We start from the raw sequence: 15,426 nt of genomic DNA, 5'->3' as shown, positions 1-15,426 counted from the left end.
CTAGATTACTTATAATACCTAATACAATGTTTAATGCTATGTAAATAGTTGTAAATACAATGTAAATGCTATATAAATAGTTGCTGGGCATACAGCAAATTTGCTTTTTTGGAACTTTATGGAATTTTTTTTTTTTATTTTGATCTTCAGTTGGTTGAATACACGGATTCAAAACCCTTGGATACGGAGGACCGACTGTACTTTTATTCTTCCATAAATGTACAGACTTCATTCTTTTAAAAAACGTTACTGCATTCCTATGTTTGTATATTTAATCAGGTCTCTGTCAATGGGCAAGTAGTTTTCTCTTCTGCTACAGACTGCTGCAGTGAACGTCCTTGTAGATGTATCTTTGCTTACAACCGCAAGTACTTCTGCAGTATGAATTCCTAGAAGTGTTATTGTTGAGTCAAGCGCGTGTGCATGCTTTGCCAAATCGCCCTGCAAATGGTTGAACCTGGTGCCCTTTAGAGAAGGGGGTCGACGTTGGGCCTCCGAGCAGCAGGTGGCGTTCTGAGCGCCTCTCTGCCGAAGCGGCAAGGCCGCACCGACCGACTTCCGGCGGCGGCGTTGGCGCAGGCGCAGTACAGCCGACACCGGAGGCCGAGCGAGTGGTGGGCCGCGATGCCGTATGCCAACCAACCTACCGTGCGGATCACGGAGCTCACCGACGAGAATGTCAAGTTCATCATCGAGAACACGGACCTGGCGTAAGGCTGCTGAGGGAAGAGGCTGGCGGCTCTGGAGAGCCGCGGGCCCCAGCCTAGGTGGGGCGGGGGTCATCTTTCCAGAACTGGCCCCCGGGCCAGGGCTTTCGCTTTGGGAACCGTGGGTCGCGGGGCCGGCCTGTCGAGGTTGCGGTGCCCACACGCCGCTTGGTTTTCATTCCTCAGGGTGGCAAATTCTATCCGGAGGGTCTTCATCGCTGAGGTGCCCATAATAGGTAAGCGACCCCCGCCTCGTTGCCAGGGCCACCAGGTCTCCCCCACAACCCTCCCCGTACCTTGACCCTCCTGCCTCCAGCCTTGATTTGGGCCGGGGATGGGGGCGCTGAGAGAACAGTAATGCTGCAGACTTGATTGGACCCTGTGCCCTTGGCCCTGGGCCACTCTGGTCACCTCTCTGGCTCCCACGGGCTATTTAGTTACACTCTTCCACGTGCGTTGGTGGAGAGCACGGGTTCAGGAGTCTGTGGACTTGGGTTTGAATACTGTTTTCACTTATTGTCTCTGTGTAATTTGGGCAAGTTATTAAACTGTGTGCTGCAGTTTCCTCTCTAACGTTCGGACACTAATAGTAGTTATCAGGGTGATGTCAAGTGTTAAGGAGGTAATCTCTGTGCATTGTGTTCAGTGAGTGTCTAGTACCGGTAGATGTGAATCTGTTCCGTCAACTGTTTTTAGGGAGCATATAAGCACCAGGCAGTGGTGCTAGGCACTGGGAACGTAGAGCTGTAGAGTACAGGGTTCCTGCCCTCCAAAGGCTCACAGTGAAGTTGCAGGGGAAAGACGAATTCACAGACAACCCAAATGCAAGACAGACTTTTGGATCAATTAAGGAGAAGCATAGCTACAGGGCCCTTGGCGCCTAGAAGAGGGAGAATCTGTTTCTGCTTTGGTTCCAGCCACTCCACACTAGGTGTTCTACACGTTTACAGATACACTACAAATATCTTCTGAGTGTCAGCTGAGAGAGTTTGGGTTAGGAAAAAGAAATGTAAGTCATAGTCGCTGCACCAAGCGTGCAAACTCTTAAGGAAATAAGCAGGCCAAATGAGTGGTAAAGAAGAGAATGTTACAGTTTTTCCACCATTACCACCCCCAGAGACTTTTTCAACCCAGAGCTTGGAGGGCTGGTCCCCCTTCTCTGCCTAATCACTCCATGTCCCGGGGCCATAGTGCCATCATGAGTAAAATGAGGGACTTGTGCTTTAGGATGCAGCCCTGACATACTAAGTGCCACTTTTCCCACAAATTTATTGAGCACCTGCTGCATTCCAGGCCCCAGCTAGGAATACAGAAGTTAAGACATCTGAAGATCCTGCCCCAAGGAATTTTTGAAGCATGAGGTAGAGACAAGACACACAAATATAACACAAGGCAAAATATGACAGGTGTCTTAAGAGAAGTCTGGACAGAGTTCTGGGAGGGAGGAGCTTACAGGGACAGAGTGTTCGTCTCTGTTTCATGGAGGGCAGGCAAGGCTTGGTTTATAGGAGGCTCCGAGGATTTTCAGCTGCACAGGAGAAGTTTAGGGCATGCTGGTGGGAGGAAAGACGCAGAGGCAGAAAAGCTTGGCTCATGGTACTTATTTGGCTTGGGTTGAGGAAGCAATAGGAAGCATAGGACAGAGCAGGTTGGGGCTAGGTCATGTCTGATCCTCTCCTGACCTCTGTACCTAGTGTCCATGCCCCTCATAGGGCAGTTGGGTTCCAGTGCCATTTGATTAATGAATTTAATTGTTTATGTGCAGATGTTTATGAATGAATGAGTGAATGTGTGTTTAAGTCAGGGGTGTGTGACAGGTACAGTTCTTACCGTCCTCCTAGCTCATTGCTGGTAGGAATTGGGTTGTATACTTAGTATGCCTTGCTCATTAAAGGATTCTGTAAGCATTAGTTGGTTGAGTGATAATAAAGTATTAAATTGAGTAATCTGGTCACTATATCATAAAATGAGATGTGGACCGTAAGTCTGTGTTACTTCTGTGAGGTTTGTCTGACTTTCAAGTGCTCTTGGATTCGGTGTTGGCATGAAAAGCAGATTTAAGTGCTTCCCACAGAAATACTCAACTCAAAGAAACATGTTCTCAATCCCGTGGTATTCTCTAATAAGTCAGTGTTTTTGGGGTGGTACAGGGAACTCTCTGCATCAGATCCACCTGAGCAGGGAAGTAGGGTGTGGTGTGTGTGGTTCTCGTTAAAATGCAGCTTCCTGGTCCCCACTCCAGAGCTGTGGAATCAGAGTCTCTGGCAGCCTGGCCAGGCCTCTGCAATTTCATAAGCATTAGATGATTTTTGAATCTGGAGAACCGTTGCTCTTAAGTCTTTAGCTGAATGTGGTGGCTAAACTGCACGTCTCCTTTTCTGCTTCCTTCATTCTTTAGCAATTGACTGGGTTCAGATTGATGCCAATTCCTCAGTCCTTCACGATGAGTTCATTGCTCACAGGCTTGGTGAGTGCTGGGTTTGGAGAGTTAAAGGGAGGGGGCTGTGCCGGTGTCGGAGGAGGAAGCCTCCTCACTCCCAGGGGGACTTCGGGGTTCTCCTTTTGGCTTGGCCCCTTGGCCTTCTTTAATGTGCTTTTCTGTCTTCCAGGATTAATTCCCCTCACGAGTGACGACATCGTGGACAAGCTGCAGTACTCCCGGGTATGCTGTGTGCTTGGGTGGAAGGTCGGGAGTGGGGGGAGGCAGGGAACCTTAGTTCTTACGGGGATTTTTCCCGACAGCTTGCTTTCAGCTTTTAGAAAGACAACGTGGAGATGTTGTCTAGAGCCCAAAGCAGGCATTGATTGGTCTTTGGTTCTGATGGGACCTCAGATCGATTAGTCTCAGTGGGCATCGGGGAGTCTCATTAGCCAGCCACATAAGAGGGGGCATACTCCTGGATGCCCATTTATACGGAACGGGTGGGGCTGTTCCTCTCCGGACTCTGCTTTCCAGAGCATCTCTTCCCAGGACAGGGGCCTAGGAGGCTAAAGGAAGTCGACAGAAGGTTAGGGGCTGAGGACAAGGAGCAGAGGGAGTGAGAGCTGCTCCAGCGAGCAGCACCTGAGTGACTGGGGTCCTGGCGTCTGCAGCGTTATGCCTCACCCCGCAAGTTCTGCTAGTTAAACATGGCTCCCTTCCTCTAGGGCCAGGCTTGCGCTTCCGTGATGCGTTAACACACTTAGAACTAGGGAGAGTGTAGGACAGGATTAGGTTACCTGCACCCTTTCACCAGGGTTGCATTAGGTAACAGCTTGAGACTGTTCCTTCTTGATGGCTTTAGGTGATCCTGAATCAGCCCATTTTCTAATATTCCCGAGGGCACGTCACTTTTATGGTGGCTAATTTGATATATTTTGTAAATTTCTATGTGTTTTTTGAAAGAACTATTCAAGCACACAGCAAAGTGTGGAGCTAATATAACAAATAGGCACGCTCCCACCAAACCGGCTGTCACATTTTCACATTTCACCATTTTGTGTCACGTCTCCAGGGTCTGTTTTTTGTTTTTTTGTTTTTTTGTTTTTAAATTATTTTTATTTTTATTGTTGGCTGCAGTGGGTCCTCGCTGCTGCGTGCGGGCTTTCTGTAGTTGCAGTGAGCCGGGGCTACTGTTTGTTGTGGCGCACGGGCTTGGTCGCTCCGCGGCATGTGGGATCCTTCCGGACCAGGGATCGAACCCGTGTCCCCTGCATCGGCAGGCGGACTCCCAACCACTGCGCCACCAGGGAAGCCCCCAGAGTCTGTTTTTAAGAAATAAATCATCACATGTATTGGTGAAGACAGTTGTACAACCAACTGAAGACCAGTTAGTCAGTATCTTATATAAAGATATGCATCCCCCATGACCTAACAGTTCCTTCCATTAAATTTGTTTCTAGTATTGCATTTACTGAACAAAGATGGTATGGATTTTTGTTTGTTTTTTTTTTTTTCTGAAAATCTTCAGAAAAGTGAAAAGTAGAATACTCATTGTCTTTTCACCTGTAATTTCCAGTTGTTGATATTTTGCTATATTTGCTTTGTGTTTCATATAGATGTGATTTTTGCTGAACCATCTGAAAGAACGTTGCAGAAATCATGACATTTCTCCCCCTAGCTACATCAGCATGCATGTCCTAAAAATAAGGATATTTTCCTACATAGCCACACTTATCATGCCTAGGAAAATTAGCCGTGATTTGTACTATCTATCTACAGTCTAAATTCAGATTTTCCTAGTTATCCTCAAAATGTCCTTAACTGTTTTTTTGTTTGGCTGCACCACGCGGCTTGCGGGATCTTAGTTCCCTGACTAGGGATTGAACCCGCGCCCTTGGCAGTGAAAGCGAGGAGTCCTAACCCCTGGACCGCCAGGGAATTCCCCTTAATTGTTTTTTGTTTGTGGGTCTGTCATTCATGTATTGCATTCAGTTGTTACACCTCTTTAGTCTCTTGATCTCTTGAACAGACTCCTCTCTTTTCACTATTTTTTTTTGAGGTTAAGTACCTTTTCATATTTTTGTCTTCCATTACATTTTGATTCTTTCATTTCGTATTTGTGAGTGATTCAGTCTCAAGGGTCTAGGTTGCCTTCCCGTCTCACCTGTGTGTGATTGCAGACTATCCAGGTGTGGCCCCTGGATCTTCCTCATTGTCTTGAAAACATTGAAAATAGGTTGGATTTTCCTCACTGGCGTTGGGGGGAGAACAGTTTGCTTGATTACATTCTAGTAACTCTCCTCTTGCCTGAAGTTAAACGGTAGCAGCTAATCTCTAATACGGGAGTGTTTCAAGAATCAGTTTAAAGAATGGTAAGCTTGAGAGTTATTGAAGCCAAGTGATGCTTACCTTGTGGCAGTCTCTTACACTCTTCTCTGCTTTCGTGAAAAAGTTTCTGTATGAAATTTTTTAAGAAAAGATCAGTAGTCTGGAATTTTAAATGTACTTTTTTCTTTTGTTCCCTGGATTATTTTATTTTAAATGGTAATTGCATTCCCGGGCTAGTCCACTTAGCTCCGGGGATGCTGAACTATGCAGTGTGAAAGCCTCTTTCTTCTTAGCACCTTGGTTCTCTGAGGAAGAGCGCTCCGAGGGCAGGGTGAGATGTTAGTGTGTCTCCCGGCGGTGGCCTGGCAGCGAGGGGTGGGGAGGACATGTGGATGCCAGCGTACAGGTGGTCTCTGAGCTGGGACGCGCCTGCCCGAGCAGCCTGAGAATGGTGTGCAGATGGACACAGCCCACGAGAGCCTGGAGGCTGTGATCCACCCTTTCCCAGATGAAGAACCTTAAGGAACAGGGTATTAGAAGCGGGGAGCCAAGCCAGGATTCGCTGTCTCTCCGCAGACTCACTCCTGCCCCTCTTCCTGCTTCAGGACTGTACGTGTGAAGAGTTCTGCCCCGAGTGCTCGGTGGAGTTCACCCTCGACGTGCGGTGCAACGAAGACCAGACGCGTCACGTCACGTCTCGAGACCTCATCTCCAACAGCCCCCGGGTCATTCCGGTCAGGAACGCCCTCCCTACCCAGGACCTTTGCTCTTCTCCTGGCTCCAAGTGGGCCAGATTGGGGTGGATTCTTATAAGACCCCGACTTTCCCTGTGTTACCCTCTGCCTTAACCTAAGCCTGACGCCTAGAAGTGCTAATAACTCTGGACTCTTGCCAGTGTGGGCAAAAGCATTGGTGCTGTGGGCCCTGTCCACTAAGCACCCTTTTAAAGGCCATGGTACTGTTTTGACTGGGGAGGTTGTCACCAAGCTATGAGGTAGGGGTTGGAGGCCAGTAACCAGCACAGACTGGGTCCTAGTACGCACTTCTACCACCTCCTTCTCGGGGATCCTTTGCTTGGCTCGGGAGGTTGCGGTCGGGAGGTGCCGGCAGGTGGGTGCCAGAGGAGGTGCGTGGGGAGGTAAGCAGCAGCTAATCAGTGCCTCTGTTTGGGCTCCCCGCAGGTGACATCCCGGAACCGAGATAACGACCCCAATGACTACGTGGAACAGGATGGTAAGGGGCCCGAGAGAGGCAGAGAGCAGACCCAGTCTCGTGCTGCCCGGTCCTCCAGTGGCGCTGCAGGTCAGGCCGTGGAGAGCCGTGCCTCTGCTGGCCCTCGCCTGACTCGCGTCTCCCCACAGACATTCTCATCGTCAAGCTGAGAAAGGGCCAGGAGCTGAGACTTCGAGCCTATGCCAAAAAGGGCTTTGGCAAGGAACACGCCAAGTGGAACCCGACTGCAGGCGTGGCTTTTGAATACGATCCCGACAATGCCCTGAGGCACACGGTGTACCCCAAGCCGGAGGAGTGGTATGTTCCTGCTGGGAGTGCAGGCGGGCAGGGTGGGCGGGTGTGGAAGTGGCTCCTGGTGACCGAGATGGGGCAGCCTCACCATGAGACACGGGTGCCCTCAAAGCGGCGGGAGCAACCTGTGCTGATCTGTGTTTGACCTCAGGCCAAAGAGTGAGTACTCAGAGCTGGATGAGGATGAGTCACAGGCGCCCTACGACCCCAACGGCAAGCCGGAGAGGTAAGAGCCTGGTTTGGCACTTGAAGGTAACGTGTGTAAGGACGTACGGTTCTGATGCAGCCTCTGAGTTAGGGAGACCTTTTCCCGCCCATCCCAGTTCCCCTCAGCTGAGGAGGGGCTGGTGACTGCTGAACCAACCCACTGTACGTGCACATCCAGGCAGATTATCATCCCCCTTTTGGTTGCTGGGGGGAGGGGGGGCCCTCCAGTTATCCAGACTGTTCCTAGTCTGATTTTTCAGCTCGCGAAGAAAGATCAACCTAGGATCAAACCTAGGGCCCCAAACTGACCGGAGCCCTCTAGTGACGAACATGAAAATGCTGGAGCAGGTGACACTGCTTACTTACCTTTCTCTTTCCCCTCAGTGTAGAATACATCCATACACAGGTGTTTTGAGATTTTTTTTGAGGTAGCCGTGGCCTCCTCGAGGTCCTGCAAAGTGCCCTGGGACCACTGTTTGTAAGAGGTTGGTTGGAGGTCAACCCTGGGGCAAGGTCGAGTTCATGGGGAGAAAGGAGTCAGGACCCAGAAGGGAGGCGGGCCTGTGGCCATAGCTCAGGCCGGCCTGCCTCATGGAGGGCTCTCACCAGACTCTTGCCTCTCAGGTTTTACTACAACGTGGAGTCCTGTGGCTCTCTGCGCCCTGAAACCATTGTCTTGTCAGCCCTGTCTGGATTAAAGAAGAAGCTGAGTGATTTACAGACCCAGTTAAGCCACGAGATCCAGAGTGATGTCCTGACCATAAACTAGTTGCAGCTCACCTGTTTCAGCAGAACAGCAGTTGAATTTTAGGTCCCTCCTGAGACTCAGCTTTTGGCTCCTGGGGACTGGACAGCTGTGGCTCAAGCTTCCTGGCAAGCCTTCGGTACCAGTTAGAAAGGTAGCAGCGGGGAAGGGTAGGTCCATCCCAGCCTTGCGCAGTCACAGATTACCAGGGCAAGCGCTGCTGCTGGAGGCAGGACGGTCCCTTCCCAGACATTGAGCGTCCCCGGCCCTGCCTGCTGATGGGCGGTAGTGCTGCCCGGAACATCCCTTCTGCCCTGTATCCCAGTGTGCCTCGGGCCCACGGCGTTCCCGTTGAGAACCACCGAGCTGGACTCTCATCTTCTGGGTATTTCAGTTCTCTACTTCAAATCCTTTCTCGTCACAAGTTGGAATGTTCACTGTTGTACCTTAGGCTTCCGTGTTAGCACTGAATCCAGAACCCTCACTGAGGCTTCTGCGAGCCCTTCCGGTCCCTGCCCCGGCCAGCCTATTGGTTCTTCACTCAAATTCCCAAGCGTCCCTAATTTGAGAATCCTGAGAGAGTAGTGTTGTTAGGCCCAGGCTATCCCCCTCTTCCCGCCAGTAAGCCTTGTATTTTGTCCTCCACCCATGAGTTTTGAACGTCACCAACAATGGCCAGGTTATCTAGTTTGTGGGGGAGGGCAAGGGCCTTCATGGAGGTCTGGCCTTGACCACTTAGCCCTATAGGTAGGAACATACCCAAAGCAGTTAATTAGGCAGCCTGGCAGGAGAAGCCTGGAGAAAATCAGAGATCTAGTACAAAAAAGGAAGGGTTATTTATTAACAGTAGTTGTCTTTTAAAGTTTTTATTTTTGGCAATAAAGAGCAAAACGTACGTAATCGCCTTCATGCGTCATCGTGCCACTAACCAAGCCAGCCAGCTCTGCCTCCCCTCCGTGGCCTTTGGGCTCCCTTCTTCAGGCTAGCTTATTCCTCTAGGTGGTCATTCCCTGGGCCAGGGTGAGAGCTGAGCGGGCTGTGGCCACCTCCCGGGCTCCGGTGCTCTGTCGGAGGGGGCCTCTTGCTTTATCATCCTCCTGCCGCGACTTGAATAATGGTTATTTACAAGAAGGTCTGTTCCCTCTAATCAATCAGAACCCGAAAATGTTAAAAACAACCCAACACGCAACCAAAGGTTTGATGTGAGTAAAAAGATAGCCCTTCTGCACGGTCGTCAGTAAATACCAGCACTAGAAAATCGGTTGCTTTAATTGCATTTCAGCAGGGAGCCGCAGCACCACGTGGAGGAGGAAATGGGGAGGGCTCGGCTTTGGAGGGGGGCCAGACAGGGCAGAGGGGCTCCCTCTGTGGGAGCACTGCCCACGCCGGTCACTGAGAGCGGGCAGCAGGGCGCTCCCCCCGCCCCCCGCCGCCCTCCTGCGTGGCCGGCCTGGCCCGGGGACAGGAAAGCGCCCCCCGGGCCGAGGTAACCAGCGCCCCCCGCCACCCCCAGGGCGTCTCCTCAGCCTGCTAAGCAGGAAGGAATCTGGGCAGAAACCATTTTCAAGCCAGATTTTTCACCTGAGGTGTCAACCAGATGTCACCTCTGCTGAAAACTCCAAGTGCAGGGCTACCAAGTGGCACAGTGTACGTTCGGATCCTTCCTGTGCCACTCTAGGCCCAGAGGGACTGAGAAGCCACGTGCTGTCCCCGCCCCCGGGCTGCTGGGGGAAAGCCGGCAGCTAGCGCAGCAGCCGGGAGTGCGGAGGTCTCCCTCCTCTGGCCCTGGCAGCTCAGGTCCTGGCAGCAGGGGGGCTGGTACCGTGGGGACAGGGAAACCGCTGCCCTCACGTTCAGAACGGCCTTGACTGTGGCCTGGTCAGGGGGTTAAAAAATGGGTATGTGGTGGCAGGGAGGGTCAGAGGGGGAATCTTATTAATATAGAGTACGTCATAAGCCATATATATTAAAATCATTAACAGTATATAGTCCCATGGTAGCTCCAGCCCCTCACACGTGCTCGGGTGGCATGGCCAGCCCTTTGCCTCGGTCCAGTCTCACCGTCTGGGGCAAAGAAGGGACCGCTTGCTCCCTTTCCCCAGGCTCTTGGCCCACAGCCCCTCCACGCCATCCACGATACGCTGCAGGCAGCCCCAGTGGTCCTCTGTGTGTGCCAGCTCTGCCGTCACTGGGAAGGGGCCTTGGCCTCACTGCTGTCCCCCTGGCTGGGCTTTGGCTTTAGCAGGATGAATCTGTTGAGGAGGTCCGTTTCTGAGCTGGCCTGGGCGGTCCCATACCCCTCACCTGTGGACAGAGGCAGGCTGAGGCCTCGGGCCCGGGACAGAAGGCCCCTGCCCAACATGCCTTGTCCTCCGCAGAGCCTCCTGGCTGGTGGGGGTGGGGCCCAGCAGTGACTCACCGGCATAGCTGGAGGCCTCAGCGATGTTCTGGGAACCTGTGATGTGGTGCCAGTAGGCGCTACGGGGCAGCATGGTAGTGGGCGTGCAGGGGTACGAGTAATGTTCCGTGCCCTTGTTCAGCAGCTGTGGGGCAGAGAGGGGTCAGGGGCTAAGCCCAGAGCAGCCGGCCCAAGACCCTGCCTGCCTCTCCCGGACACACCAGCCGGACACAGCTGCCACTCTCCCGGCCCCCGGCCCGCCCGCCCACCAGCCTCCCCCTACCCTGCACCGAGACACGCGCTGCCTCACCCTCACGTTCTTCTCCATCTCCAGCAGGACCCTCTTGTGCTGCTCGGCGATGGCCAGGGTGGCACTGTGGACCCGCTGGTAAATCTGTTCCCCCTCCCGCGTCTGGAAGGTGTAGAGCCCTTCCCCAGCGTCACACATCCTGGGGACACAAGTAGCACCGAGAGCCAGGCGGTGGGTATACCCCCATGTGTGCACACGTGCACGGTCAGGCTCTCGTCTGGGCACAGGCAGGGCTGTCCTCCGAGGGTCTGACCACCCAGCTCAAACATGCTGACCATTTTCTATGTGCCAGGTGGGGGTCTAAATGCTTTACAAGGATTAATCCATTCCATTTTCCCCACCACCCCGCTCTGGTCTGTGTGCTACTACAGTTTCCTTATTATTATAATTCTTCCCCAGCCATTTTACAGATGAGGAAACTGAGGCATTCAGAAGGTAACAACGAAAGTTACACGGTGGATTATACAAAATTTGAGTCGAGGCAAGCCGCTCCAGGGCTCAAGCTATACCCAGTCCTTACCATAACCCAAGCTATGAGGTTAGGTACTTTTATTATCCCCTATTTGACAGAGGAGGAAGCTGAGACTCAGGCCCACAATCACAGAGCTAATCAATGCCAGTGCCAGCATCTGACTGGAGCCTGAGCAGTCTGACTTGGTAAACAGCTTCACTTGACCTACCTGCTGTAAGTCTCAATTTCTTCATCTGTAAAATGGGTTCCCCTTCAGCACATGCTATGCTGATAAACAACTTAAGCTTCCAGCACAGTGCCCGACACAAGTGAATGGCAGCTACCATCACGACCACGGTTGGACGGCGGGGAGGCGAGTGGGTCCTACCGGCCAGCCTCGAAGGTAAAGCGTGTGGCATCCCGGCCATAGCGGCGCAGTGAGCAGAGGGGCCACGAGACGAGCTTCACGCGGGGGTTGTGTATGTCCCAGAGGTAGATGTTCTCGTGGGTGATCTGCAGCTTGCACTCGCCATACACATCCAGGTTGGGGCAGGGCAGCAGGAAGACGTTGAAGCGATCTGGATGGGAGTGGACAAGCGGGCCTGGAGCTCTGCGGGGGGAGTCTCCCTCTCACCCCCACCCCGTGCCAGCGCCAGGCCTCACCTGTCTGCTCGCACTGCACTCCTGGGGCCAGGAGGTCCGGCTCTCCCAGACTGATGTCGTTGAGCCTCGACCCCAGGCACTCCACAGAGAGGGTCTTGTACCACTCCTCTGCCTCCAGCTCTGGAGAAGACAGTCCCTCATCACGCTGCCAGCTCGGGGGCCCGCAGCAACCCACCCCATGTGCTTCAGCCGGAGTCATCCCACCCCGCCGGGCACAGAGGGCAAGGCCAGCGGGTTCTGCGTGCCTGCCCCACCTCATCCTGGGGCTGCTCCCTCAAAGGTGCCCTCCACCCACGCACATCGTACCCAGGCAGGGCAAGCCTCTGCTCTGCCTCCTACCAGCTGGACCTTGACCAGCCCACAGCCTGCAGCCGCATCCCCTCACCTGAGTCGCAGGTGAAGGTACGTGCGGAGTCGTCGGTGAATATGATGGCCACTGCCTGTCTCTTGGTCTCCTTGGGGAGCCGTGTGACACACTTGACATTGCTGATCTCTGTCACCTGGAACAGCATCCACAAGGTACTGGGCCAGGTTGAAGCACCTCCCTCTGCATCCCCCACGGCTCTGCCACCCCCGGGAGGGTCCTCTTGGCCCTCGGGGCTCTGAACAAATCATCACTGCTTACGGGTTGGGAGAGCTAGGGCCCAGGCCCCCTAACCTTGGGGCAGCCTCGGAGGCACACTGACTTCTCATCTGGATACTTCTCCAGCCGCTGGGGCCCCTTGCTGGAGGATTTCCGGAACACCAGCCAGCACCTCCGGTAGATCTGTGGGACAAGATGGCAGGGGATCAGACCCAGGACCACTCCCAAAGCAGCCGGTGACGCTGGAGTTACCCCTGCCTACCACAGCGGGCAGTGCCGTACAGCCTTCCAGGGAGCTCAGGCCCAAGAGACCTGGGGACAGCTGACACCAGCATGACACCCTGCCCTGGGGAAGAGGCCCCTCCCCGAATTGAAAAGTCAGTCATTTCTTGGCTGGCTCTGAAAGGCTGTTCCATAAAGGGTGCTCCTGAGTTAGAGTTTACTATGAGCTCAGCTCTGGGTTTAACGTAAGTAGCCAACATTTATTGAGTGCTTCCTATTTGTACTTTCTGTTATTAGCACTCTTCACATTTAATCTCAGGGTCACTCTTGAGGTCGCTTCTATTATCATCTCCACTTTATAGACAGGGAATGAGGCAGCCCAAAATTGGGTAACAGCTAATGAATGGTAGAGCTGGTATTCAAAACAGGCTGCCTAGAACCAGGGCTGTCCTGGGAGCCCGCCGTGCTAAGGTTCTGCCCGAGGCCCCAGGAGCACCCGCCACGACAGAGGCAGTGCTGCGGGGACAGGGATTAGGCCCTTGCCCGGTCCCAGCCTGCACAGCACCGTGGCCCTTGTTCTTAGAGCCGGGGGAGGGCTCTTGATGTGGGTAACACCCCCTCTTGTCTCTAGGACCTTTCACCAACCCTCTCTTTTCATTCTCTGACCAACCCTGGAGTGTAGGGAATCAGGGTCAGTTCCCTGTTCCAGCTGGGAAACCAGAGGCTCTCAGAGGTCAAGGGGCAGAGCCAAGAACCTGGGGTTACCCCAGAGCATGGTGCCTTCCCGGGCAAGGTTCCCTCCTTGTCCCAACCACTGCCTGTACCCAAATCCACCCAAATTCTCTGTAGCTTCAAGGACTCCATCCAAGAGGCAAGAGCCAGGGAGTGGGAAGCCAACCACTCTCCGGGGCTAAGGGGCAAACTGGCTTGTCAGACACCACCCCCCCCCTTAAAGGGGTGGCCGTAGCCACCTGCCTGGGCTGCTGACTCTTCCTCCCATGGCCCCCTCCCTCCCACCTTAGGCTCTCTTCCAGCCCAAAGTCTGGCTGGGATGTACCTACTCTTTCAGCAAGCACTCCAGAAGCCTGGCAGAGCCATTCCCCAGGAATCTCCAGTGCTCCTCTCACTGGCAAACAGTGGGGAGACTGAGGGGCCCAGAGCAGAGGAGGCGAAGGGGCCTCTGGGCCACAGGCTCAAGCCCCCTCCCCTTCTCTGCCCTGCTGTGTGGGTACCAGGTCCTCAGCAGGCAGGATCCCAGGGTGCAGTGGGCTCAGGCAGTCCCCATCCCAAGAAGCTACTCACAACCAGGCTGTTTCTGGCCCCTGAGACTAGGAGACATGTGTGTCCCTGCCCCCACGACCCTGGCTCAGCCCCTGGTCTATCCACCTAAACCCCAGCAGGCCTCGGCTCTCAGCTGGGGAGCTCCTTTACGGCAGAGACTATATTTTATTCTCAGAATCCTCACATCCCAGTCACCTCATTAACAGACCTCTGCTGATGATATGAAGGGACCGTGAATGAATGGATGGATGGATGAATGAATGCACGAATGCTGCCGACCCAGATATGCCCTGCCAGGGTGGGCTCCATGCAGTCTGCAGAGGCAGGGGCAGAAGTCCTGGGGGCCTGAGCACTCCGGTTGCCTGGTTACAGGACACACACACACACATACACACACACACACACACACACACACACACACACACACACACTTTACGGCAGAGACTATATTTTATTCTCAGAATCCTCACATCCCAGTCACCTCATTAACAGACCTCTGCTGATGATATGAAGGGACCGTGAATGAATGGATGGATGGATGAATGAATGCACGAATGCTGCCGACCCAGATATGCCCTGCCAGGGTGGGCTCCATGCAGTCTGCAGAGGCAGGGGCAGAAGTCCTGGGGGCCTGAGCACTCCGGTTGCCTGGTTACAGGACACACACACACACATACACACACACACACACACACACACACACACAGCACGCAGCACGCACACACAGAGCCCCAGGGAGCCACTGCGCTCAAGAACCCTCCTTCCCCACTTCTCATAGGTCTTTGATCAGCGCTTCAGAAACACTCTGCCAGAGCTCTGCCTTGGGAGGAAAGCCCTGGCAGGTAGGAGGATCTGCTCCTGATCTCTCCCAGCCCTTCCCCCCTCACCTCTGTGGGCTGAGGCAAGAATGGCTGCCCCGGGACAAGAGCAGCTGGGTGGCCGCAGCCCCTCACGGCAGGTCTGCAGGGGGAAGCCGGGTTCCCTGAGTGCGGGCGGGCAATTCCAGACTGGGCCTGGCCACGCCCCAGCCCCTAAACCCTCCCCCTGACTGTGCCCACCGTGGGTTCCCAGGCCTGCCCCTGGAACAGGCCTGGTTCTGAGCCCAGGCGGCTGCCCCAAGTGGCTTGCCTTCCTGGGGAGCTCTGCTCTGGACAGGGCCGCAGCCCAGCTGGCCCCTGGGGACCCGACAGGTCTGGGCCCTCAGGAACGAGTCGCCACACTAGAACCTGGGCCCCCACCCCCTTGCCTCCCCACCTCAGCCTTAGTTCTTCTCCTTGTTCTGTGCACAAAGTGGGCTCCATCCTTCTCTCAGGGCAAGAACAAGGTGGCCGATGGCCACCACGGCCCAGGTTGGGATACAGTCCAAATCCAGTTAAGACCCCAAACATGCCCACCAGCTCAGCGGCTGCCTCCTGCCCAGACAGAAGAGCCTCCCACAGGGGCCCTGGGGGCGAGGGCCACAGGAGGGGAAGGAGCAGCAAGAACCACCCTGCTCCAAGGCCAGTCCTGCTCTGTCTGGTACGCAGGCAGGGAAGCTGAGTATCAGAGCCCTGCTCCTCCCCCACCCCACTCAGCTGAGCCAGGA

The 15,426-nt window shown here is 54.1% G+C and overlaps 2 protein-coding genes across 2 annotated transcripts; one reads left to right on the top strand and one right to left on the bottom strand.

Moving 5' to 3' along the window:
- The first annotated feature begins 560 nt into the window (after positions 1–560).
- POLR2C (RNA polymerase II subunit C) lies at positions 561–8,826 on the top strand. The gene is made up of 9 exons (XM_007129573.4): positions 561–710; positions 894–943; positions 3,106–3,174; positions 3,317–3,369; positions 6,063–6,191; positions 6,639–6,690; positions 6,819–6,987; positions 7,133–7,207; positions 7,813–8,826. The coding sequence occupies exons 1-9, from the start codon at positions 625–627 to the stop codon at positions 7,955–7,957; spliced, it is 828 nt and encodes a 275-aa protein (XP_007129635.1). The 5' UTR covers positions 561–624; the 3' UTR covers positions 7,958–8,826.
- DOK4 (docking protein 4) lies at positions 8,784–12,521 on the bottom strand (the record flags this gene model as incomplete). Its single annotated transcript, XM_028485800.1, has 7 exons — positions 8,784–10,237; positions 10,353–10,476; positions 10,642–10,780; positions 11,481–11,670; positions 11,756–11,875; positions 12,141–12,255; positions 12,414–12,521. Coding segments are annotated over 7 exons (915 nt in total), but the record flags the coding sequence as incomplete, so codon positions are not given.
- Positions 12,522–15,426: the final 2,905 nt, after the last annotated feature.

The sequence above is a fragment of the Physeter macrocephalus genome, unplaced genomic scaffold (genome assembly GCF_002837175.3).
Source record: "Physeter macrocephalus isolate SW-GA unplaced genomic scaffold, ASM283717v5 random_661, whole genome shotgun sequence".
NCBI lineage: Eukaryota > Metazoa > Chordata > Mammalia > Artiodactyla > Physeteridae > Physeter > Physeter macrocephalus.
This window is presented reverse-complemented; position numbering and strand designations above follow the sequence as displayed.

Excerpts from the sequence above, each read along its gene's own strand:
- POLR2C (XM_007129573.4), top strand. The coding sequence starts at position 625 with ATGCCGTATGCCAACCAACCTACCGTGCGGATCACGGAGCTCACCGAC. Across the intron at positions 944-3,105 it reads CGCTGAGGTGCCCATAATAG|CAATTGACTGGGTTCAGATT; the intron begins GTAAGCGACCCC and ends TTCATTCTTTAG. Across the intron at positions 6,192-6,638 it reads ACAGCCCCCGGGTCATTCCG|GTGACATCCCGGAACCGAGA; the intron begins GTCAGGAACGCC and ends GGCTCCCCGCAG.